Genomic DNA, 27,544 nt, shown 5'->3' with positions numbered 1-27,544 from the left:
CAGACCCCTGGGCGCTTAGACGAAGTTGTGACGCAATCCTGACTAATCACTCAACCAGGCTGATCTTTTTTATTAAGTACGCTAGCAATCCTGGTCCATTAGTTGAGTACGCTCCTTAAGGTAGCATGCGCCTCGAAAGTAAAATACTTAAACTATTGCTTGAACTTTCCTCGATGCAACTTTCAACCATACTCTTTCAAAATCAAGAATAAAAATCAGAGGTCACCGTGCAAATTTTGGTACTAGAGAAACAAATTACCCAATGGCCGCTATCCCTGTGTTAACGTTAAGCAGAAAAATAAAATCTTTTGATTATCAAAAAACTAAGACAGTGAAATTTTTTCTTTCACCAAGAGCTTTAAAATGAACCCCCACAAGTGGTAGATCAGAAAAGAATCGTAAAAGTTTGAGAGTCTGAATGTCTGTCACCGAGGCGCGTTCTCACTAAATTCCGTCACACGAATCGAATCTTTACCGGGTACATCGTCAATCCATCCAACCAGTTTCTCTATTCACCCGAGAACTCCACTGTCCATTCTTATCATGCAAAGTCAATCACGATCATCACCCACACAATCCCAAATCCTAAATGCCCCCACGCTAGTAATATCAATCAGCGAATCCACCCACTCTATCAAGTCGACCGCCTTATCCATGAAACCAGTGAAATGTCAACAACGAATTGTGCCTTGTTTCTTGATTACTTTATTACACGTTTACTTCATGTAAAAATATTACAAAAGTAAGAAATTGCTGCTGAAATGTGCAGTAAGAAATGATGGTTTCATCTCATTTTCAATTTAAAATGGGATTTATTGTAACCATAAATGTACTACTGAAACCGCCAATCAAACTACACCTTGCAATGTTCGTCTATATGATAAAAAAATACACACACTACAATGCATCTGGCACAGTATATAAATAGCTATGCATTATATTTCTCTTCTCTTTTTTTAAGATATCGAGACTGATTTTGTCAAACACAATGGAGGGATGTGTCATATTTATTTTTTCTGTTGTTATTGACAATATCGAAATTGAGCTTGTCACAGATAATGGAGGGAAGCTGTAGTTATGTTTCAATGGACGAGTCAAACTCACAGGACGGGTTATCAATCATCGGACGGTAAAAATGTCATTACGGGGGCAGTACTTTTTCAACTTTTCTGCGTAAATAAAAAATCTCTGTTTACACCTTGTTTGGCGATCTGGATGGATAATGGATAAAAAAGACGGGAAACAACTTTTTAAAAGAAAAAACTGACCTGGATATGAGTGCTTGTAACTTACTTAATTCTTTTTGGTCGGAATATTTGACTCTTGAATTGATACTTGAACAATGCAAATTCTTCATTGCATATCAATGTGAAACGTCTTCACTGAATAAGAAACTTACATGTCTAGTTTTGCCAATAATAACAAACTGAGTATTTTACACGTTAAGTGAGGACGTCTATCGGTAGCTGTTGATGTGGGTGTGGGTGACACCTGGATAATATAAATCGGTACTTTACTTTGCTTTTATGAAGGTAGTTGACTACTGTCATCACTATGCTATGTCTCATTTCACTAACGACCGATTCGTTCTGCTTTTCGTATCGTCGTGGGTAATAAAATCATGCACAACTTGTCAAGCAGATAAAGAAATGCTCTCAGGTAATTTGTCCTAAACGTAATCAAATTTTGGTGATGGGGTACCTTCAAATTTGATTAATCTTTTCCGGTCGAAATTTATAATGTAGTTTTCCCCGGCATTTTTCCATTACATTCTTTTTGGTGTAGTCTCTCATTGCCCGCGCCATCTTCTGGTATGTCATGATCTTTTTATGTCCTTTCTCTTTACCCCACTGTTTGGCAATGGTCTCTTTTTCTTTACTCACAAATCGGAACAGCCCCTTTGATCTGTTGATCCAGCGAACGCAGTGTTTGAATTCACCACCGTCAAGGTGTTCCAACAGGAATTTCCAGAGTATCTTCTTTTTCTTCTTCATTTCTGGAAGGTTCAGAAAGCAAAGAATCGCAGCAATCAAATTAAAAAATGGAAGTACGACATTATGACTAAGTAGCAAATATTTACAAATTACCATTTATATTTCTAATATTGCTGCTACATTAGAGTCAGTGAATCAGAATTTTCCCTAGATTCGAATCACATTAATTTTTCTGAAACTCAAAAACCGAATGAACTAGCAATGGCCAAGGGACAAAATATGAAACGACTTTCTCACATGCAGCGTGCCGTTCGATTGACGTCACACGTGGAATTTCCAGCCGTACATCATAAACGTGTTGCAAATTTACCTGTCTCTGGTCGGTGTTTTCGTGGTCTTCCCCTTTTTCGTTTTATTGGTTGTTCCTTCACTTCAGTTTTGACTTCTCCATGGGCCATGGGATTTGGAAATGCTTGCATTCTTACATTCTGTAAAGAGCAGGTCAAAATAATCTGATGCCATGTACTATGTTTTATATTTCCCCTTTCTGCAGACCCTAATCATCAAAATGCTTATTGAGGAACGAGTATCCTTTGATTTTATATTAAAGTTAAACAAAGTAAGTACAATGTATTTGTGGTAATATGCGCTTCGGACAAGAAAAGCTTAAACGTTTGCTCAAACTTTCTTTACCGATGTTTGAAATTCAAAATGGCCGTCATCCCTGTGTTAACTCTATGGGAAAAATAATATTTCAGTTTTCGAAAAACTAAGATGGTGAAACTTTTTCGTGTTCTATGAGCTTTAAAAAGGGGCCCTCGATCGATAAAGCAGAAAAATTTAAGTGGCCGAATATTTGTCCATAGACGCATTTTGCCTTCAGAGAATGGTATCCAACAATATCAAAAGTTTTGTGATTCAACAATGGTCTATTAAGATAATAGTAACATACATGAGCCATATTTCATTCTTCTGTTGTTAATACAGCAATTACCAAATATAAGCCAAGTACGAAACAGACACATGTAGAGAAATACAAAACAAAAACGAGTTATGACCTACTTCTGGAATACGATCGGTGTCACACGAATTGTAGTGTGGTCTTAGCGCCAACGTCGTATAGGTACCGTCGTGACAGCTTGAAGGAGGAAGTGATTTCCGGTATTCTGGAACACAAACTAAATTTTAAAATTTGTTAATTCTACAAGTATTCATATTTCACGAAATTCTAAGATATCGTGCCGTCGTGTAATATTTATATACCTCAGATAACCTGTTCGGTTGTAAGCTAAGCATTCTACAGACAAATCTATCTATATCTTGAAGAAAGTCATTCAGTTTTACAAGACACATAAAACTCACATGTTTTTATGTTTTAATGTTCTAAAACATTTGACGGTGTCAATCATTGGACACTTTTTCAGGAGCTTTTATCGAGAGGAGTTCCTTTAATGTTTATACATCTGATCGTTTAATGTTGTAAATTGTGTTCGTCAAGGGGGTATTCTCTCGCCACTTTTGTTCAATGTATACATTGATGAACTTAGCTCTCGTCTATCCACTTGTAATGCTGGCTGTTTGTTTGATTTTAGAAGACTTAATCATGTTTTTATGCTCATGATTTAGTTATCTTTAACCCGACAAACAAGTGCCTGAAAAAATTCATTCGGTTCTGAGCATGATATCCTTTATAATCAATAGAAAACTGTGTGTATAACAGTAATGCTCAGTATTTCTATGCTTATAAATATGCCCGACATCCATCTTAGTGGTATGAAGCTTTATTTTGTTCACTCGTACAAGTATTTGGGTGTTTTTATTCTTAGCTTTTTCACTGATGGTGATGACATTAGGAGACAAATGCTGCTATTGTATATTTGTGGTAACTTTCTTTTCAGAAAGTTTGCTTACTGTTCAAGCCAGGTGAAAACTTGAGTGCACAAATTTATACTGCTGCCAGCTTTGGTCCAACTTTACAAAGTACTCTTTTACAAAAAATTGTATGGCGTATAATGATTTTTTGAGACGACTTTTTAATCTTTCTAGGCGCTGTAGTATTACTGCTATGTTTGTTGCTTATGATGTACCGTTTTTTGGAGAGTTAGTTCGTAAAAGTATTTTAACTTTATGAACAGCATTAAGAGATCTCAGAATTTTTATATTAAGACTATCTATGCGTGTACATATATTGACTTATTACAGTGCAGGCACTGGAAGAATATTTTATACTGAATTTTGTACTGATAGGCTGCTTGTGTATCTATGTTATGTATTTTTAATGTTTCTATGGACCTAGAGCCTGTTTCCCGCGTTTTACACAATCGACAGAATTTCCCCAGATGTAACACTCTCGCTTGTTTTCACGAACATTATTTTTTCAGTATTATTCCATATTTTATCCTAAAATTCAGTAGTTTATCTCTATGGAAATTATTCTTAATAATAAGATCGTGTTGCTCAACGATTGATATTGATTCAATGTGTATTTCAATTCTTTACTTACCTGACTTCCAACAATCGAGGTAACCCCTTATAACATCCGCATCTTTACCAAACTTGTTCCTGAAATCTTCTTCTGACAAGTTGCATAGTGTTTCACCGCCAATTGCAGATTCCAAGGCAAGTTCAGGAATGTTATTGTCCAGATCTAGTTTTTGATTGACTCGGTATAGAAATCTCAAGACGTCCTGAACAGTCCACATGTAACAGTCTGTAATCAAAATACCGATGTTACAGCCCACATAGCTGCGAATTATATGAATTTTTTTCATGATTTTATTTTCAAACCAACGTTGGTTCGTGTAAATGTGCTGACTGAGGGACATGTATAGACGTATCACTGCTGCCTGATTTGGACCATGACTACATATTTCAACAAGTTAAATAATAAACGGGTGCCGCACCCATGCGCCCCATAGAAAAGTACAAAAATGTAGTATTTTATGCACATACACATTATCATCATCCAAGAAACAAGCATGGTGGTTTTTACTTGAATGCACCTACACAGTGGCCGACATTAAGTTGTCGTAGTCTTTATTTTCTCTGTCACATGATTGGTTTTTGAAAATGGCGGGAAATCTAAAATGATGGTAAAACGTTTGAATTTACATGCCACTTTCAACACTTATGAGTGTTATGCACCTTTCAGTCAAACTTTCCACTTTTGGAAAAGAGGATATTTTGAGATTGGTTTATTACACATTGTCAGCTATTGGGCCTTTAAGTTACTTATCATATACCTACATTCACGTGCCTGTGTAAAGCTATGGGAGAAAGCGCCCTCAGATCCGTGCATTTTTTTTACGTATCACGCCCGGCCCGGTGCCCAAATATGGGCAATCGCGTGCATTTCTGAACTACCTCGATTCCGGTTACTACGCACGTTGCTATCCGCAAACGTTCCATTCGTACACAAAGCCAGCGCGAGATTAGGAAAACGTCTGCTCGCTAAGATCGTAATTGCGCGTGGCGACAGTGGAGCCACACCGGTAACATCGGCTTTTATTTCTAAATTCTAGTGAAATCCTGTGTATACTAAGTGCGTGCCGGTTCATTATAAATTGCAAGAGAAACTGACATCACGCTTTTATCCTTCTTACACCTCGATTTCAACCTGGATCTCTGTTGGTCACGTCATAGTACGGATGTTGCATTGCGCGTTCTAGAATTCTGCAGGTAAACAAATGACGTCATTATGTATGTCAATCCGCGACGGAAAGCGGCCATCGTATTTATGAAAAACTGACACAAATGGCGATGAATTTCTTATATCGCACACATTTTTATCTCCTAAACAATGTTGAATATTATGTAAACTACATATTTATCATTCCATAAGGTATATGATAAAACCTTTACGGCCCTGATACGGCTTTTGCAGCCCTTGGTCGTACGGCGTACGGGCCCTCGCACGCTCGGGCCCTTCCGCCGCACGACCTCGGGCCGCAAAAGCCGTATCTGGGCCAATGATCTCACATGAGCGCAAGTTGAGATTGAAACATCTCAACTAAAGCGGGCATTGAAAAGGTGTACTGACGATGTGAATGCGACCTTTATCTTTGTTATGTGTAAACACACGCCGTTGCCATGACATTTCTTATCCGATACTGATAAAACACCTCATTATTTTCTGGCATTGACAGTTTTGACATTTTTTACAGAAGGGAAACAAACTGTAAAGCATGACGGAATATGATGATAGACTGAAGGCGCTCGCTAAAACTTCTCAGATGCCATTGTACCAGCAGTGTCTTGGAATAGCACTTACCCGGATGTATTTCCTTGCTCCATACTCCAATGTCTGAGAGAATGTCTTGGATTAGGAATGTGTAGCTGTCCATCTGCTATAGAAAAATGAAAACGCATAGGGTGTTTAATTTATAGGACACTCTTTGCATAGGTATGGGTGTAAGTAATTAGTGGTTTAAATATTTGGAAATATTGCATATTTATGACAACTTTTAAAACGTTTGATTGATAAACAGGAGATTGATGTTAACATACGAAACAGTTCAAGACCTTATGACAAAATTTGTAGAAATCGACAAGATAAAAAAATGATAGACTTCTAAAAGCTGATAGATACAAGACCCTAAAATAATGTGTTGGGGAACTGTACGCGTGAGTTCTCTTCTATGGAGTGTTCTTCCAGTTGCCAGACGTGAGTGGCGCTGTCATCCATTGTTATTTGAGAGATCCTTTACTTGTATACATACGTTAAATTGGGGCTGGACAGTCATATAAATAACTAACCAATGTGAACATTTTAACTGATTTGGTGAAACGCGCAGGCCGGGTACAGCGAAGCTATTAGTTCGGATTTTTGCAACATACCAGTCTTTTCCCACATAACAGTTCCTCTTGCACGTTTCTCGGAAACCGCCAACACTCCATAAAAATCGTAACAAATACTCAAGTCAAAATAGCATCAATCGATTTCAAACGAATCGTGAAATTTTACGGTTAGGGCAGAGTTTGATACAAGAGTATAAGGTTATCGGTAGTTCACATGAACAACATTAATTAATGTCTTATTGTTCTTCTCTGTCTCACAGTTACATTCAATTTCTTTCGTTTTGTCGAACAGCATCATGGATAACCTTCATTGACCTTGCAAATGTTGATCATTTCACCTGTATACTGTTTTTACAGGGTACTTGTCATAACAAATTGGTAGTCTGTACACTAAAACGAAACACTCCAAATTATCGAACTACAGATATTGTCCACGTCAACAGTAGGAATACTTTACTCACACTAAAATCACGTGTTGCTTCGTCAATGCTTGTCATTTGCTGGCAGTCATACAAAAGTCTCAGCTCGTCAAACCATGGCGTATCGTGTTGTAGGAGCGTCAACGGTGACAATATGTTATGCAACTCAAAGGAGACCAACGCATCTACAGGCATCTTTGGAAATCAGCTCAATCACGTCTCTTCGATCCTGAGGTGGAAAATACAAATATACCAATCGTAGGTTGATTCGAATGTTAAACGTTGAAGTGGCAATAAATTCTAACCTGTTTAAGGTGTTACTAGCTTGCTGTCAATGTCGGGTCACTCATCCCATGATTAACGAATACTATTCTGAAAAAAGTTCGTCATTCCTGTTAATCGTATACTGAATTGCAATGCAAAATCTAGGCAAGCAACAATCCTGTGTTACCTGTGAGTTTGTCCGTGGGACAATATTACAGCAGAGCTAGGGTGTCATCGGGTCTGCCCGGTGACAGCTACCACACAACACGCAAGATAGCTGACCCGCCTGACTGTTACTCCACCTGGCTGCTCTCTAATAAACTTTTTTCAATGCCACATGAAACTAAATTGTCGCAAAAAAGGCCAGCCCCCCTCCCTTTATGCTGCTAATCTTCTTTGATTGACAAGGAGAAGTTAGCATGTCATAGGTGGGGTCAAACTGAGGTCTACATGACATTTAACCTGAGATGGTTTGATTTCCAGTGTACCTAGGACCAAAGGGTAGGTGTTTACGTGCCAAATCTACCCACTTGATGTTGTTGTCGAAATGGTCCATTCAAACCCTGTGATATAATGTGTGTTTTGATAATATTCATGGACATTTTTCAGGAACCAATTTTCTATAAAATATGCTCCTCATGTTGAACAACCACAATGGACAGGAATGGGGAACAAACGAAAAGTTTGCTCTGGTAGGAAAACGAAGTATGTTGTAAGGTATGGCAGGAGGGTAGAATAGATTAATTATTCAGAGGAATGGAGAGATAGCTCTTCAGCAAATGAACAGCGAGAATTGATTTTTCAAAAGTATGGAAACAATTCGGATTTTGAAAGAGAGGTTATCAGAGGAGAAATGTTTCGAAAGTTTAAATATTGGGAAGGTCAGCAGAAAATGCTAACATTACCACAATTAATAGCTAATACGGATCTACTCTGCCGGTACTTGTCCGTCACGTTATGTCTGTCGTCGTTTTACAATGCCGTTATTTGAAATTCGGCATTGCTTTTGCAGTCGAAACAGAACATACCATTTTTATCTTCTAACATTATGTAAATTCTAACGAGTGTTTGATATCAATTTCATCCAAAATCTACGTTCTCTATCGTGAGTTGCGTTTACCTCGAACTATAAGTGACCCTCGTTACGTATAAAAGGCCATACACTGTGAATAGCTTGTGTCCAAGTAGTCTCTGGTAAGTTGAATTTACATGTTGTTATGTTCTGGTTTGATATGCAAACAATTAAGGGAAGTTGCAATGTTTCCACCTTTGGTTCACTTGAAACGCGCAAATTAAAGTAGATGGATTGTATTGTTCAGCAGTGTATGAAAACCTGGAGTTTCTTGTAGTACAGACATAGTCTGACTGTTTCGTAAAGACTGTGTGTTCGTTTCGTAAATATGAAAATCGAATACTATGACCAATTGTTCATGTACACAACTTATCAAACAAACCAACTTTCATATTTTCCAAATGAATAAAGGGGAAAATTCACTGTCTTGTATGTACGCTTTTATCTCATATGTTTACTTTACTAAATCCTCATTCTCAATGATGGCTATTTGGCTTGTTACACAGCGTAACATGCTACATGCTAATCTAAATAGTTAGTTCAAATAATTAAAAGAGTTAGTGGCTCTATTCATGTAGAATGCACTTATACCAGAAATCAGAAATATATCAGAGCACGTATAGGGTGTTGCCCAGTTTTCTCAGCTTTTACCAAATTAATTGCATTGAGAAATATTCTACGACTTATATACGCATAATAGTTTAATACCTGTCTCAGATATTGTACACTGATTTAGTGTACAGTACATTCTGGGTAAGAGTCAATTTGCTGCTCTAAAAATTGTGTCATTGACTTTAAACCCAGAATTCCGTTTAGACATAGACATTCATCATCAAATTTGTGAAAAGGGTTGCTTTAACGACTAAGCATACAGCAATTTAGATAATGAAGTCTTCAACTCGGCGGTATGTATGTGAAACTCGAGTTCAGTTTTCACAGTTATTTTATGCAATCACAATGAGATATTTTCCTACTTGCATAACTTTTGACAATTTGGCCGGAGCTCTGTACCTGGCACTTTCATTTCTCAATTTCCCCAGACTAGCTACCAAATCACGCTCTTTCTAAAGCGAAACGAACACATATTAAGTCTTAATATTAAGTCCATGAAATAAGTTTCAGCAGGGACTTTACAGCTTATAACTTGTTGACAATAGCTCGGTATCAGCAAGCTAAGAATTCCAATGTAATGCAGCTGCACTAATATTTATGTGACTGTCAGCTAGAAAGTTTCCCCGAATTTTTTAAAAGCTCCAAAAAATAAACAAGTGGAGGAAAAGTCACTTTGTTGTGACATAAAAAAGTTTGAAATAGCGAGATTGTAACCCAGTATTTGTACTGTGTTGTATGCAGAATAGAATTCACAACTGCCTTCCCATTTAGCATAGCTGATTAACATTTCCTCTGACTTGTTTTGACTCCTCCCAACAGAAAAAATCTCGTTGCCCCTCGCCTCATTATAAAATCCCAATACTCTCTCAGCTGTAAGAATCGCCCTCTCCCTCGGCATGCTAGCTGAAGCAAGCCAATAACGGTCATATTAAGGTATCTGCCAGCAAACACCGTTGTTAGCATACGCCCACTTAGCCTGTTCCACGGCTGGACGTTGAACAAGAGAAGAACATCTCATGCACCCTGGTCGGATACGAATATAGATAGACGCCTTGCCGTTATTGAACCACGAGTGAACACCTTCTTGCGAACAGCCTTGTTGGCCACCTCTACGTAATTTCATAGACATCGTACGAAGGCGATATGCTCAAATTGAAAATATTAAAAACAAAAAATAGCGTCAATGACACTGTAGCTCCCATCCTGGACTATTTAGTGTTTGTTCTCTGGTCAGATATTTGAACATGTGTGAAAGGGATAAAGTGCATGAAGTGAAAATACTTAAATGAAATGTACTGGAGACAGTGAAATATGTTTAATGTAATTATTAAGAATATAAAATGGAAAAAATACAGAATTAGATATATCGAATACTGTGATACAACCATTAACTCAACAAGTCATTTACAATGACATAGTCCCCACTTGTAATAGGAGTATTAGTCTTGATGGGGCAGGAAAATGTGGTCATTAAGAAGTATCACTGGAGTGTATATGTTGAGATCTATGGGCACATAGGTCTATGTCGTTGTTCCCAATTTGAAACACATGAGGCATGTCTAAGTTATGGTTCTAAATCAGGAAAAAAGATCAGACCTCTAGCAGTATTGGCAAGCCAAGAAATACATATGCGCATTATAAATGAGGTACAAGATGTGACATCTTAAGGTCTAATATCCTATCAAAATTGGAGGGTATAGAACTTGTGGTTACTGAAATATGCATATATATGTATAATCAAGGTCAAAGGTCATCGAGGTCACATGACATTTTGAAAAAAAAAAATATATTGCTAATTAATCCCTATATGCCAAAAAATCAGATCTCTTGCTCTATTCGCTTGCCCAGAATTAGATGTGTACATAATTAATGAGGTAAAGCGTGTGTTGTCATAAGGTCTCCCATCCTACTAAATACAAAGGACATAGCACTTGTGGTTACTTATTTATTGACATAACCATATATTTTAGGTAAAAGGTCATCGAGATCACATGACATTTGGTCAAAAAATTTCTCTCCTATAGTTATCCCTATATACCAAAAATCAGACATCCAGCTCTATTGGCTCGCTCAGAATGAGATATGCACATAATTATTGAGGTACAGTATGTGGCGTCATAAGGTGTCCAATCATACCAAACATGAAGGGTATAGCACTTGTGGTTACCGAGTTATGGAAAATATGTATATTTGAGGTCAAAGGTCACCGAGGTCACGTGACATTTTGTCAAAAAAATTGTTTTGCTAAGTTATCCCTATATACCAAAAATCAGACATCCAGCTCTATTGGCTCGCTCAGAATGAGATATGCACATAATTATTGAGGTACAGTATGTGGCGTCATAAGGTGTCCAATCATACCAAACATGAAGGGTGTAGCACTTGTGGTTACCGAGTTATGGAAAAATATGTATATTTGAGGTCAAAGGTCACCGAGGTCACGTGACATTTTGTCAAAAAAATTGTTTTGCTAAGTTATCCCTATATACCAAAAATCAGACCTCTAGCTCTATTGGCTCGCTCAAAATTAGATATGCGCATAATTAATGAGGTACAATATGTGGCATCATAAGGTGTCCAATCATACCAAACATGAAGGGTGTAGCACTTGTGGTTACCGAGTTATGGAAAAATATGTATATTTGAGGTCAAAGGTCACCGAGGTCACATGACATTTTGTCCAGAAAATTGTTTTGCTAAGTTATCCCTATATACCAAAATCAGACCTCTAGCTCTATTGGCTCGCTCAAAATTAGATATGTGCATAATTAATGAGGTACAATATGTGGCGTCATAAGCTGTCCCATCATACCATACATGAAGGGTGTAGCACTTGTGGTTACTGAGTTATGGACAAATATGTATATTTGAGGTCAAAGGTCACCGAGGTCACGTGACATTTTGTCAAAAAAATTGTATTGCTAAGTTATCCCTATATACCAAAAATCAGACCTCTAGCTCTATTGGCTCGCTCAAAATTAGATATGCGCATAAGTAATGAGGTACAATATGTGGCATCATAAGGTGTCCCATCATACCATACATGAAGGCTGTAGCACTTGTGGTTACCGAGTTATGGACAAATATGTACATTTGAGGTCAAAGGTCACCGAGGTCACGTGACATTTTGTCAAAAAAATTGTTTTGCTAAGTTATCCCTATATACCAAAAATCAGACCTCTAGCTCTATTGGCTCGCTCAAAATTAGATACGCGCATAATTAATGAGGTACAATATGGGGCGTCATAAGGTGTCCCATCATACCATACATGAAGGCTGTAGCACTTGTGGTTACTGAGTTATGGACAAATATGTATATTTGAGGTCAAAGGTCACCGAGGTCACATGACATTTTGTCAAAAAAATTGTTTTGCTAAGTTATCCCTATATACCAAAAATCAGACCTCTAGCTCTATTGGCTCGCTCAAAATTAGATATGTGCATAATTAATGAGGTACAATTTGTGGCATCATAAGCTGTCCCATCATACCATATATGAAGGGTGGTAGCACTTGTGGTTACTGAGTTATGGACAAATATGTATATTTGAGATCAAAGGTCATCAAGGTCACGTGACATTTTGTCAAAATATCCGAGATATCTGCGTGAACGGATGGACTCACGGATGGACGAACAGACGGACATGACCCAATGTATAAGCTCACTGGACTTCATCCGTGGGGACTAAAAATTGTGTCACTGCATCCTTTTTGCAATATGAATACGATGAGAAACTAAATTTTTATTTTTCGTTGCCTTATACATGGGAGTCTATGGAGATCTGCCTTATACATGGGAGTCTATGGACGTGTAAACTAAAAATATGCAAATTTCACCACGATTTGCCCAAATTTGGGAAAGGTCACTCCTATGCACTTCCATACCAAGTTTCAAATCAATCGGACTTGTGGTTTCAGAGCAGGAGATTTTTTGACCAAAAATGGGAGAAAATTACAAAAAAATTCATGAAAAATAGCAAGTCCAAGATACTGACCCAAGATGCGCACAATCATTTCATGTCAGCCCAAGTACTTACATGCTAATTTTTCATGTAATCTGCTCAGTGGTTATTGAGTTTTTTCAATTTTGACTGTTTTTACATTTTTTCACTTAATTTGCATATTTTTGGCAATGACAACTTCATTTGAACAAAATCTCATCTACAGCCCATCATCCATGTACACACCAAATATCAAGATGAAATGTACAGCGGTTTTGGAGTTTTGATGTTGACGGACAGACATACAGACATACAGACATACAGACATACAGACATACAGACGTACAGACATACAGACATACAGACATACATACATACAGACATTTTCCTAGCCTATAAGAATAGCTTCCATTGCCATATATACATATGGCTATGGGAGCAAAAAAGCTGAAACGTTGTAGAACGTGCAAGGGATTTTGTGTCAATGCATTTTAACGAAAGACGGGCGAACACATGTTATCGATGGCTGGGTGTGTATCTGCGAAATTTCAGATAAGTTTTCCTCTGTATTTTGTGTTCAAAATCAGTAATTACTATAAAGCCAGCACTCTGTAATTAGCGGGAATCTATACATATCTCAGGAGACATTCGTACGGTATTTCTCACATGTCTACGACATGAAGCCAGTACTGAGACAAATTACAACGCTAAACGGCAATTCGATAACAGAAACATTGTCTGATACAAATAACATTTCTAGACACTATAGAATGGGCAGGACTCCATGAACTGTTTTTACTTATATTTTATCATTGTTGTGACCTACACATGTAAGCATGGATGACACTGAAAATTAAAATGTGGCGTGCTCGTAGCATAAACAACTATATCAAACTAGAATTTGACATAACTTACGTTAGGAGTAGATTTTTTACAGCCAATACACATTTTTTAGATTAATCATAATCCATCCAGAATCCTAACATACAAAACTTGCAAATACTAAATCACGATATAGATTCAACTCAGCGTATCACGAAAATCTAGCCGGAATTAGCCGTTACTCAAGAAAGAACGGACAGAAAAATGTAGTTTCCGCGGTGAAGTGAAGATTTCATAATACATTAAGGATCTTAATACATTCAGAAAAAGCTGGCATTTTCAAAAGTTCGGAATTTTTTTTACTGTGGAAATTAAAATACATGGCAAACTATAGGTGGGTGCCTCTGAATGGGATTGAAGTGAACACCTTCTTTTTTCTGCTCACAAAGTATTTCAAGTGTCCACTGCATAGCCAATGATTATCGCTAACCCTTCAATGAGCTTGGTTCAGGAGACAACTAAACCGTCAACTACTACATTGGTTTTTACTCCATACATAGCGTTTCAGTCTCTGTCAAACGTATGCATCATAACAGGCCATAGTCACCGCCATGTCCAAGAAACTATTATACTATATACTGACATTACAGACCTGAATACAGAAGCTTATTAAAGTCAAATGAAACGTAAAAAGTTTCCCCATGATAATGTGTCTGGCAACTAATCAAAAGACAGCCACATCTATGAACAAATTGTAAATCAGTATTCATCCGAACATAGCCATGAAAGTGGAAATACATGATATTTTAGTTCACCTTTAGTGATGGCTATTTGAAGACACCTATAATGTTAGTTCCAACAACGAAGGAAACTGTTACATTGGTTCTTCAAATACTACAAATGGTGGTGTTCTCACAGCGTTTGTGTCCTCGGGATTGAGATTTCATAGATTTTGCTTGTGATGGCATGCATGTACACTTATTGTCCGATTCTCAAACGCACCAAATTTTGATGACGCGCCAGTCCATGTTCATTAAAAAATCTATCCTCTCCTTGTATCCAGTTGTTGCATGCGTTCCTGTACTCGTTAACATAGCAGCACAATAAAACCGTCATGAGTCGGGGGGGCTGTTTTTTTGCAGCCCCTCATAATGCAAAGTTTGGTACTTCTGGAGCCATAAAGTGCTACAACAAAGCACTGAGGTTGTTCTGTATTCTCCAATATATTTTTACATTAAGACATTCTATGTAACACCATTATGAGGACTTTTGTATGTACATCAATGTGAGGAGATTTGTGTAGAAACTAATGTCAAGGCGTTTCTTTACACAGCGCTTGAGGTTCTCATTACACAGCGCTGTGTACACAGGCCTATTGCAGAGGCCATAGCTTGTACTTATGACAGTTCATGACGCCATGGATTATGTACAGAGCAGCGAAAGCAAGTCAGAAAAAGTGTTTGATCTTTTGTACGCACCGGTCTTGAATGCATAGATTCGACAAACAAGACTCTAAAATTTTGCAAATTCACTGACTTTGTGACAAACTGATGACACTCCTCGTTGACAAGTGGTACAGCTTTATCCAGGCACCACTGTTTGTGCACACTGCACAGACCCAGCAGATATTGTCAGAGTTACATATAACACGTCTGTACAGTAACACCTGCCAAACTTGCCTCTGGAATCTTTCCAAATGTACGTCGCTTTACCTTGCAACAAAGGTCATTTCATTATGTATAGATTCAAATCCATCAGACCACACTCAATTTAGAAAAAAAAAGATGACTTATTGAGGCAATACCGTGTAATCAGAGTTGCCCATGGTATATCGCTGTGGAATCATGCTTTGCATTCTGCATCAGAGTTCACCGAAAAAAGATTTATACAATGGACTTACAAACCCTTGAAAGAATACACGGATCTGGTGGGCAAATTTACACTTAAAGAGCATGCAAGGGGTACAGCATGTGGTGATGATCGTATCTTGAATACTGTGAGGAACAGAATCAATATCGTGAAACTTAAATTTTATAATTAAGACATCATGTAATATGAAAACTCAAGATGGTCATTTTCAATCAATAAATGCCGGCCAGGATTGCATAATTGAGAGATAGTTATTCAAAACTTGTGTCGGATACGTTCCAAGTCTGCCAATGATATTTTGATGAGATAAATATCGAATTCGTTCACTGACAGAAAGATAACAAGTCTTTCGTGATAAGGATCACATGGACAGACACTATAACGAAGTATTCACCCTGTACGATGTCAATGACAAATAAACGAATGTGAAATGTGAAAACTATATAAAATCTATGAAAGAATTTCATGGCGATCTGTTAGACTTTAAAGCTTTGTCATGTAGTATTGATTAAGTCATGAAAAAAGGAAGGAACATAGAGGAAGTGATTGCAGCTGTCGATTCTTTGTTACAGAAAATGAGAAATTGTTTAAAATATGTTCTTGATTGAAATACATAAATGTGTGACTAGGATGCAATAAATGTTATTAACATGTTGAACCGAATTTATATGTAGAGATTAATCGAAAGAAAATAATCAATTATGGAATTTCCTGGGTGGTTCCACAGAAAACGTGTACGAGTAAACCATACTTCAGAATGGACAGCCTTTTAAATTGAGGTTGCATACATTAAAAACGATATTCTTGACCCAACTTTTACTGTCTCTTACATTTTATTGCAATATTTCATAAATTGAACATTTATAATTGTATTTAGTGTCTCTGTTTTCAACTGTGAAAACTTTCCTTCTAAACTTCATTGTTGTGATTTTATCTCTTCCTTTCTGAATCCCTGATTTATAAGGGAAGCAACAACTAATGAAATAAATACCGGGCACGACATCTGAAGATTGTCTTTTACAGACATGTTTTGTAATCTTTCTCTGTGTTATTCTTGTTGTAAAGAATCTTCCCGTCATCACTACTCTTCAAAACCAAAACCTGCTATACTATCTTCACAATTTATTTTCCATGCTAACAGTGTAAGACAATGTACAACACTTGAAGCTTATAGCTATATCTGTATATCCATGTGACGGATTTAAGCGTCTTGTGTTAAATCCGTTACTTTTCAAATTTTCATTTACCAAGATGACGTCCAAACATGTCCAACAACAATCATCACTCAAGGTCATGAACCAGGTCCAAGAAACAGAATTTAAAAGAAAATGACAATAACAATAGGATCATCATGAACCGCAGCTCAGTGGCGGTAAAGGTATGCAGAATTTCCTACTAGCATCCTACATCTGTCAAGATTGGCCCAAAATGACAAAGTTTATTGTTATTCAGCAAAGATACCAAATTATTGTTATAAATTAAGGCGTGCTGCCACTCATCATCTGAGAAACAGACGAATAATATTTCGATACCACTTTCCTCATCTACGACCAGAGAACTTCGCTTATAATCCACCGTAACTAATCTACTTTCTGAGATTCCAAGTTTAAGGCCTCTCATGAGTTTCAAGCTCTATATGAGTTACAGGCCCTAGCTTATCCTAGGAGTTGTTAAACTGTATATTATTGGGCAAGCGGGGAAAGTTCATGATTTCAAATCAAATAGTGCATTCCGTTGTGCAGCTTGTACACTGTATTGTCTAATACATTAAGGTATAGTGCTGAGCACACACTTTATGTTTAAATGTAGTGGAGGTAATTAGATGAACTAGGATTGTTCAAACTTATGAAATCATCAATATCTATCATCTATTAGTGTTATTAAAACATTAAGTAATCATTTCACATTTACAATTGTGAAGAGACTGCATGAACTTAGCTTCATACGAATACCAAAATAATCCTGCAAGAGGTGGTGAACAGTTTTATACATTGGAAATCCTATATATAGTTTACCTGAATGTCCTTCCGGCAAAGTTGATAAATACTTTTTCATTTAGGAAATTAAGTCTTGATCGCCATCACATTAGTGTTTTTTTTTTGGCATCGTCGTTGTTACTTAAATATCTCGATGGAATTCAATTCATAACAACGACTTCCTTTTCCGTGAAAGAAAGCTTGCCTCGCTAGAACTTACAGTCTAGTTTTAAGTTAGTCATGTGGGATGGTAGTGTACAACCTTGTAAAATCATATGCACGGATTAAACTAAACATACCACTCTTAGTTTGCAAAACATGTTGGAATTCATTTGAATTCTTCAATATTTACATTTCATTTTTCCTGCCAGTTTCATAAACTTTGTCACAATGGCACACTAGACCAGATTTGGTAGCGGAACTTTGTCACAATAGCACACTAGACCAGATTTGGTAACGGATAAATTGTGGTAAACTATGAAACGCTGTTCATAGTGATTCTTATTACTGTTAAGAATCCAACAAAGATGAGCTAATACTTTGTAAATAAATACGTTAAATTCGTGCTGGAATTTTTCTTGTTCTTTAATCTCTGGCTTAGAAGCGTCATTTAAAATTTACTACACTCAAATTCAAAACTGTGAGTATGTGTCTATTGACAAATATTTATCTTTAACTTTCCTCTTCTGTCCGTTATTTACTGACTAAGCTGACGATCTACATTCTATCTCGTGGATATAATTTTCATTTGTTGAACTCTTTTATCCAAAGATTAGAGGGCGACGGGTAAAGCAGTCTTCTGATATAGTTCGCTGCGACAGAAAGTTATCATAATTTCAAAAAGGTACAAAATATCACGTGATTCGGGAAAATTTGTCTTCCCTTGTTCGGATGAATATTATTTCATTTTCGTCCGGTTTTAGTTTACATTTTGAGAACAGCGTTTAATATTTGCTGCATTTTCAAGTTCTTTTCTGTGTTATCTCAATGTTTTCGGGAATCTGCTCGACAGCTAGTTAAATGGTTTACCAGTTTTCTCAAGAATTGGACAACCAACAGACAGGGGCATATTCACAAAGTCAGAAATGTGTTGGTAATATCCCATGATGTCAAAAAAGACGGGAGACTCGACTCGGCAATAAGACAAGGCTCTAATGAACTTGTAAAGCAGTAAGAAATACAAATGAGGTCATTTAGAATATTGACTGAACTTGTCATATGTCACACAGTATTTTTGATTTAAAAGTGAAGCTAGGTTCATGAACCCAGATGAAACCAGATTATTGGCATGAGTTGATTTCTCCAGTACCTTATAGAAGTTAAAGTTTTGACAAAAAAGGCACCAATGTTGGTGTATACGTAGAAGTTAAGACCAGTGACAACACTGCTGTAAAGGAAGATTTGAAATAACAATGGAACATATTTGCTCAATCCTTTTCTGAAGACATGTATGAAAAGTAAACAGAACGTTCTGAGGGAATTTTTATACCAACAGGGGATTCCAGGCGTAGAGTCCGCCACGTTATTATTATTTCCATGGTAAATAATCTTAGGTCTACTGATAAAGTATGGGTAAATTTCAAAGAATATTTTTGTACACCGAAACGTTTTCACAAAGAGTTTCCATGTGTTACTTCCGGGCACGTCTATGTTCTGATCCCATCGTCCTTGGATGAAATTATGGAATTAGGGATTACAGCCGAAAAAAGCACTGCACCACTGACTGATAACTGATCCCCCTTCCAACCATAGAAACATCAATCTGCCAATTCTCTGTTGAGTGTCCGCTGTTTGTGTTTTGGTGGCATCGTTGCTATGAGCAAGCCAAACAAAACTATATATCCATACTTCACTTCATGTGAATGAGTATGATTGACTGCGTGGATGTCTCCGCTATCCCCGGGAGTCTTGAAATATCACTTTACGCCCTTCTAAAGCCGATATAAATATAGCAATATTGTCCCTGCATTGCTATCAAGTTTCAAACAGTACTGTTGTAGAACAATAGCACAAAACAGTTGTTTTTCTCTTGAATCTTGAACCGACGATCGGGCAAACTGAAAGCTTTATTTGTCGGCATTTACCGACGATGTCATTTTTGACTAAACTGACATCTTTGAGTAGAGACAGGATTTTATGTTTAGGTTAGTCATCTTTTAAGCAAGATCTCTGTATGACTTAGTGGAATAAATTGAAAGAGTTGGATCATACTGGTTACGTATGCATCGGGAATGTTATCATAAATTTCGCGCTTTTTGGACAAGCCCTTCGACGCCTTGAGAAATGTTGATACCAAGTCCATCGCACTATGAAGGATGACATGTATCGTTGCCGTTGTTAGATTGTCATTCAGGCACATTGGTTTCAACGATCATTCAGCGATAGAAGACTGCAAAGATTCTTTGTAATTACATTTACATGTAAGCTTCGGTAAATTTGGAAACATCTTTGGGGACTTCTTAAGTCTTGAATAAGGGCGTGACTGTAAATAGCGCTGCCGTGTAATGTACGTTTGTGCGCTGTTCGATCCTTGGTTAACAATTGATGGGACGTATCTTGTCCATTCTAAGTCACAAATTTTCATATAATGTTTGTTCACCACAGCTGACACAGGATCATAATTTCTTGAAAAGTGAACATGATAACAATTGCTGATTTCAGAGTAATATAAAAACATAAACATGACAGTTGAACGGTGATGAAAAGCTACACGGTTAATTTACGCTTTCTCGATTTGTGAATGTATCTCATTTTATTGCACAGTTAAATTACGCTTACTCGACCTAAGAATGTATTGTATTTAATTCAGTACCATTTCAAAGTAACGCCATTTCTAAAAGTTTGATCCAAAGAAAAATACCCTTATAAGGAGTTACTGGGAAATATGGCGAAGTTAATGGACTCCATAAGTAGCCTACAAGCTTGCTTGCGCTAAATCTGTGAGCTTATTAATATCTTAATCGAGCAAATTGCAGAAAGAAACTTCAGCAAACTATGTCGTGTTGATATGATCGCGAACCTTCTTAGTTGCATTGCGAGCCGGTTATCGACCGCGTTCGCCCGAGCAAGATACAAAATGAAATCTTATATAGGCAAAATGACAGACACATGTAAACGCCAAGTGACTACCGGGGTTTTCTACAGTCACCCATGTCACAATTATATGATCGTAACGGGCTTGGCAATTTATCCAGAGAGCAACTCAACTGACGTGGGGGGTTTTCCGTTAGGACAGAGACAACGGACAAGTCAACGCCACGGCATGTACTCCCGGCATGTACTATGAAAGCAATGAAGCAGGATCATCCTTTACAAAGACAGCTGAAACTGAGTCAACAATTATTTAAATATCTCGATGGAACTGAATTCATAACGACTTCCTTTTCTGTGAAAAAAGGCTTGCTTCGCCAGAATGGTAATCTAGTCATGTTGGATGGTAGTGTACAACGTTGTAAGATCAAATGCACGGATTCAATTAAGCATACCACTCTTAGTTTGCAAAAAATGTTGGATTCATTGATTTTTCCCACCAGCAGAAGGTAGCTATATTAGTTCACAGCGAGAAGTTCTACCTGGGTGGCAAAGCCATCTGCAGAAGAATGCGATGGCGCTAGGCAACATCACGCCGAGAGACAACAGAGCGGGAATTTGGATTCCCCCGACAAGATACTTCAACGGGAACTAGTGGATTCTTTTGAGGGGCAACTTCAACAAGGCCGAGCAGTTTCTTTGAAGGACAACAACGGGACACTGCAACATCGAAGTGAGAAGAGTTGGGTGGTCTTTTTAAAAGTTGAACGAAGTCCAACGTCTGAAAGTAAAGTCGAATGTTTGATCACCATTCAGATATCTTTATGACGAGATCGTCTGTAAACTAATTGTCTGAAGTAATAGAAGTCTATGTTGATTTGAAATAGTGTGACAAAAGTATTTGATTTTCAATAAAGACTTCCATACAAGGACTATTCTTGCAAATTTGCGCCAATCTCTTTAAAAGAGATAACAGATGTTAAAGTGTTCATTTTAATTTTTACACTGTGGGCGGTGTATAAGTATGATTTATATTGTATTCTTTGCTTGTTCTGAGCAGACAATTATGGTCAGTGACATCGATTTCATGGATGCGTTCATCGCCAATCTATTCTAATTCAATCAATTTTAAGCTCCGATAGGAATCTGTAAGAGCTCCTTCTGGCAGTTGCCATGTGTTTGAAAATGCATACGCCATCATGTCAAACCACAGGTTTTCTATAGTTATAGAAGAAACTGCCTGCCCAGGTATATGGACAATATCTATTCACACTCCTAAATCAGATGTTTTTAATACCGTTAATTGTCCAACCTATAGCTGCAAGTACATGAAAGCGTATACTCATTTACTCTACGTAGTGTGTCGACATTCGTCCCTAATTCTTCAAGAGTAGAAACTTTTGAAACTACCGAAAATTCTGCCTGCAACTGACTTTATGGCGAAGTAATCCGCCATTTTTTCTCTGTCCATTTTTCTGTCCAAAGTCAACTTCTGGGAGGGGCGTTTGACTGGCCGATAGACATGACATATCTCCATGGAAACTTTCTAAAGTATTCTCATTATCGGTGATATGATGTGACTCAGGGTTAAAGGTTACTCTGTGATAAGGTCTTACATTGAAGCGTTGAAGTTGCAATGGTGAAATGTAAATGCCCACTTGGGTGGATCTGTTTAGCATCACTACATCTTGTTGTGCGCTTTAAGCTCCATATATTTATTTCATTTGTTTATCCATACTGTGCATTTCTATCTATGTATATTGCAAGTGAAATGATATTATTTTATTCGCTTTGTCCTCGTAAATCACGACAGAGGTTAACCCTTTGGTTTCTCCTTACAAATGGTTAAGCATTTGGTTTAGCCCTGCAAATTATGACGCAAATTACCTTGGAGCCAATATACTTATTAACTTTCAGATTGGTTCATTTGAAATGGTATCTCAACATTTTCATTTCTGACCAACGTATGTAAAATGCATGAAAAACAGGAAACCAATTGACTTATAACTTTGGATTTTGCGTGGACATGGTGCTATTGGTTCGTAGGGTACGCTTCCACCTAAAAGACAACACCTGACCACCCCAACCAATAGAATTTGGTGTCTTATTGACGTTCTATTACTACATGACCTCACCGTCAACATGACACTGGCAGTTTACAATCGCTAGGCTAGCATCAGTCCACCTCTAGAAACCCAGCAGTGTGCTATTCCGTCTGATTTTGCATTTGGTATTAATATCTTCCTTTTGAATATCAAACGACAATCACACTGACCTGACGCGACAAAGTAGATGGAATAAAAGATAACGAAACGGTGGTTTGTTTTCTTGAGTATAAAGGCAATTTGAACTACAAAGCTAGTCCGGAAAATGAGCCTTCGATTTGAGGATTGCCATTTACACACTACTCTCATTGATGGTCTCGTTTTCGCCACTCATAAAAAGCAGATCATTTGGCTGATGTGTTTTCTTTTTCTTCTACTCAAAAACCATGACTAATCGCCATTACATGCATCCTCGGGATGAATAATATCTCAATTTAAAGTCAGGATAACACTACGGACACTAATTTATTGCCATGATTGTAGGACAACAGCAACGTAGTGGGCCCATTCAACGTGAAGACAACAACAATAATTTGCGAAACAATCACACGCGTACTCAAGAACGACTCAAATAACACATTCTTCCGTCGGAGAGCTCTGTTTTACCGCATCGGATGGACGCAGCTGTGGGACTTAACAATCTGTTATTAGGGCAACCCGACGGAACAGGTACGGCCAATGTCTCTGTGGGCAAACGAGCGGAAGAAATCTCTTCAGCAGGAGAACTCAATGATCAGTGTTATTTCATGTCATAAAAACCAAATTGTGCTTGCTCGTTTATCTTCAGGACAGTTTTACGGGGCTAGCAAATACCAGCAAAGGACAACGGCAGTCCAAAGCAATGAGGCTGGTCAATTCTTCATTACTCGTAAATAGGATGAAAATACGATGTGAAAATTGTAGACGTCATTAAACTAATATCTTCTTACTCTAGCTTTCAATAACTATGACTATCACAATAGCATATGACAAAATGCATGAGGTAAGTGTTCTCTTACGACAGTAAAGTCAGTAACAAAATCAAGTGGTTTTGGGGGTTTTTTTGTTTTTGGCACGGTTTGTCGGAGACGCTATCAGAACCTATTCAAAGCGTGATGATTGCAATCAAATTACAATTTACAAAGAATTGTGCATAGCGTTCCAAATTCTCTCCGGACACGACAAAATGAATCGAAATTGGAAGTAACAACGTAAACAACGACAAAGAAACGAAATTGGAAGTAACAACGTAAACAACGACAAAGAAAACCATAACATTGACAGTATGAATCGCAGCACCTCATTATCTGTGAAGAAACCGAAACATTTAGAATTGTCAAACCACTCACTTGTGAAGTAACTTGGAATAATACATTGAAGATTTCAGAGACAAGGGGAGAAAGAATTAAGCTGGTCAGTTTGCCAAAGTCAATCTTCATATCGTCATCTTTGCAAACTCATCTTTTAATCATGTTGTTATACAGGCGTTTTATTTCGTGTGCAACAGAACTATAAAATCAAGCTAAAGCAATATGGCCGCCCTTTGTTTGCTTGACACGGGTCATGACAGGTTATGACCACGCTAAAAATAAACTGGCATTTTAGATGGACATGGCAGACATGTATACCGATACACAGAAAATGGAACTGTAGGGGTATAAACAGTGCAAAGCGAAGTGTGACTCCATTGTCTGTGTGCTGGTTGCCTGAACTGTATATATTGTTGACATTGGTGTGTTGTTTTGTGTTGGAATCCCTGAATATTACGTAGACTTCTATCCATGGAAAACAAGAAAATAAGTTGAAAAATCCTACCGTACAATCATGCACCTGTAAGTGTTCACAACGATGAATTCCGGAGCTTAGACAAGACTAGTAGGATAAGCAGATATATTTTGTTACCTTCATTGCAGCACAGGCCCTGCGCCAAGTTAAGTATTGACAGAGTTCATTTTTTCATTGTTGTTAATTATCAAAACGATCAACACTCCGACATTTTACGTCATAATGACCTCTTTTGTTATCTATATTATATGACTTATTATGTCGCTTCTCAAATTGTTTTGCCCGTGTACCATATCTGTTGTTGACTGTAGACATCTATTTTATCAGCTACAATCGAAGTGACCGAAAAGAAACACCATTGTTTTGGTCTTGACAAAAGTGATTACGATATCGAATGACTTCATATTTGGTGCAAGTCCAGTATCTCACTGGAAACCCTATTTTAAAGGCCAGGGACTTGATCCCCGAGATCAAGTTTGTTTTAGTCTACAGGAGGATTATGGAGTGTCATAGCCTTTGTTTTCCATTTAAATTTTAATCTAATAAGTAGCTTTCGCTGCGAGACAATCTGACGCCGACACAGGCCTTTAAACAATTCAACAGTGTTTCTTCAAGATAACAATCACTTGACACTTATACAATTATTATTTTATTAGTTTGTTTTGCAAATCATGCGTCCAAATTACAATGGTTCTGCCTTTAATCTGATTCATCTAATTTACTGGTACAATTGGTGGCCACCAGGCAGTAGCTTGCAGGGCATATATTTTTTATTTGTTCGACAAAGTGAACTATATAGTCCAGCTAAGCTGAACAGCAGTAAACTGCAGACTCAACTGTAGATCTTGAGCAAACCTGTTGTGAAACATGCTAATTGTGCAAAATAGAAATACTTATTCTACATTTGTTAATCGGCATATTGATTTCTTCACTCCGTGTGGGCGTAATTTGGCATGATTGCCAATTATCTCATTTAAACTTGTCTCCCTTGGTTTGTGGTGGAATGCAGAGTTGCGAGAGACTTTTGCAAACATGTTACAGTTGTGTTCATTGAAGGTAGTCATCGAAAGTATTGTTGAAATCGTTTTGCTTTCCAAAATGGTGTACAGTGTTGAACAAGCAATATTAATTGTATGACAGTCTACATGTGTGGACTACATTGTTATTGATGACAAGTGAATTCTTGTGCGGACTAATATTCAAATGTACGACACAATAATAATGCATTTTACACGTATGGACGGTTTGTTGACAAGCTAAATAGTTGGTGTTTGAACAATGCTTTTTGGAGAAGAACAAGAAGTAGCAACTGTCGTACACAAAGTAGCAGCAAAAATCATAACAAGTAGAAGCTACTGTCTCTTTAGCTTGGGGCATATTTTATCAAAGTTACTGTCGTTTTCGATCTAATGTTAATTGTTATCACGTTTCTGCAATTGGTAGCAAAACTGAGTTACTGCTCTTTTTGCACAACGTTAGTGGACATTCAGACAAGGTGTATTTCCCTTAATAGAATTTCTTAGTTATATGTTTGCGTGTTGAATTTCTAACTACTTATCTGATATTGTTTCAGTGTTGTGTATATTAGTCACTGATATCTAGTGTCATAAAAATAATGCAAAGTTGTTGCTGAATACATCAGGTAGGATATGTGAGTGAGTGAAACCAGTATGGTGGGATGACCATCTCAAGAATTACAGAGAGCAGACTGGTGAGGTAACGCAATTCTTCAGAAGGCTGTGGACTTAACTATTTTACTATCACCAACTGATGTTTATTGTCAAGAGTTCTGATGCTGTCTCCCTGAATTTTATGCAATTAAAGCAGCATCTTTTGAAACATCTTCACAGAACAATTACAAACGTATGATAATACTTAGATCTACCTCGAATTCTTACTCTCATAAAAATGGACGATAACTACACTATGACTGTAGCCAAAAATTATTACTAGCCTGTTTGGATCTGCAATTGAACAGTCATATATGTCAGAATACCAGTTTAGTGAAATAAAACAAGTCTGGGTCTGACTGGTCGTTGAAATCAGACTTTGCTGTATTATATCAACAATTTCTTGTCTACTAACTACAACATTTTCTGAAATACCTACGATTTAGGTTATCAACACGGGCTTTATAGGTGTTACACGCATTGATATCGTTGATAACTTTATTCTGTCCGGATCGTACATTCGATTTTCAGTTATCAAAGTACGTGACATACATGCAGCATTGATAAGCAAAATACTGGGTGCCTCAACTTGCTGTCTGGAGCATACCAAGAAATCTTAGTTTGTTGATGTATGGGCGAGTAAAATGAAAAAAAAAAACATGTCAAAAGTTACAGCAACTGGGCTTTTAATGAAGTCAGTTTACATAAGGGAGCATTCGTTATTTACGGGGAGGGGGGGTTGGTGGAATTTGAGCGACAAATGAAACGTAAAAAGCGACCCCCCCTCCAAATCAAATTTCTAAAATTTGACCCCCCTCAATTCATCAATTGTAAAATGTGACCCCCCCCCCCCCCCCATGAAAAAAAAAATTTCATCAGATTTGATTCATTAACCCTTTGCACCCTGTGGCCCCGGGCTGAAAAAGTTTCCTCACATACTAGAGAATCAACATTTTTGGTGAAATGCCAAAATCAAATTTTTTGCACACACATGAACTTGTAATCGCTCTAGTCTAATCAAGTACACTAATATCAATAATCAAGAGTTGATAAATATACAGATTTGCCTAGTTTTATATTGGAAAAAAATTATTCATAGTTTCCATATAGACAAGATAGTGAATCAACATTTCGGTGACATTCCAAAATCAAATTTCTTGCACAAACATCCACTTGTTACCACCCTAGTCTAATCAAGTAAATTGATATCAATAATCAAGCGTACATAAATACACAGATTTAACTAGTTTTATATTGGAAAAAAAATATT

At 37.3% G+C, this 27,544-nt stretch overlaps 1 protein-coding gene across 4 annotated transcripts in view; it reads right to left on the bottom strand.

The window, feature by feature from the left end:
* Positions 1–682: 682 nt before the first annotated feature.
* LOC139120750 (ETS homologous factor-like) overlaps positions 683–27,544 on the bottom strand; it is a 39,525-nt gene continuing 12,663 nt past the window's right edge. The window contains exons 1-7 of one of the 4 annotated variants that reach the window (XM_070685300.1): positions 7,602–7,745; positions 7,193–7,379; positions 6,205–6,280; positions 4,438–4,644; positions 2,997–3,112; positions 2,305–2,422; positions 683–1,996 (exon numbers count right to left, since the gene is read on the bottom strand). In XM_070685300.1, the coding sequence (XP_070541401.1) occupies positions 1,704–1,996; positions 2,305–2,422; positions 2,997–3,112; positions 4,438–4,644; positions 6,205–6,280; positions 7,193–7,345 (963 nt within the window). In that variant the 5' untranslated portion in view covers positions 7,346–7,379; positions 7,602–7,745 and the 3' untranslated portion in view covers positions 683–1,703. Of the gene's footprint in view, positions 1,997–2,304; positions 2,423–2,996; positions 3,113–4,437; positions 4,645–6,204; positions 6,281–7,192; positions 7,380–7,601; positions 7,746–27,544 lie in introns of those variants that run through there. The other 3 variants (XM_070685302.1, XM_070685301.1, XM_070685303.1) reach the window with 3 other exon arrangements.

This window comes from Ptychodera flava, chromosome 20, assembly GCF_041260155.1.
Source record: "Ptychodera flava strain L36383 chromosome 20, AS_Pfla_20210202, whole genome shotgun sequence".
Classification (NCBI taxonomy): Eukaryota; Metazoa; Hemichordata; class Enteropneusta; family Ptychoderidae; genus Ptychodera; species Ptychodera flava.
Note: the sequence above shows the minus strand (reverse complement) of the source record. Positions and strands in the feature narration are given on the sequence as shown.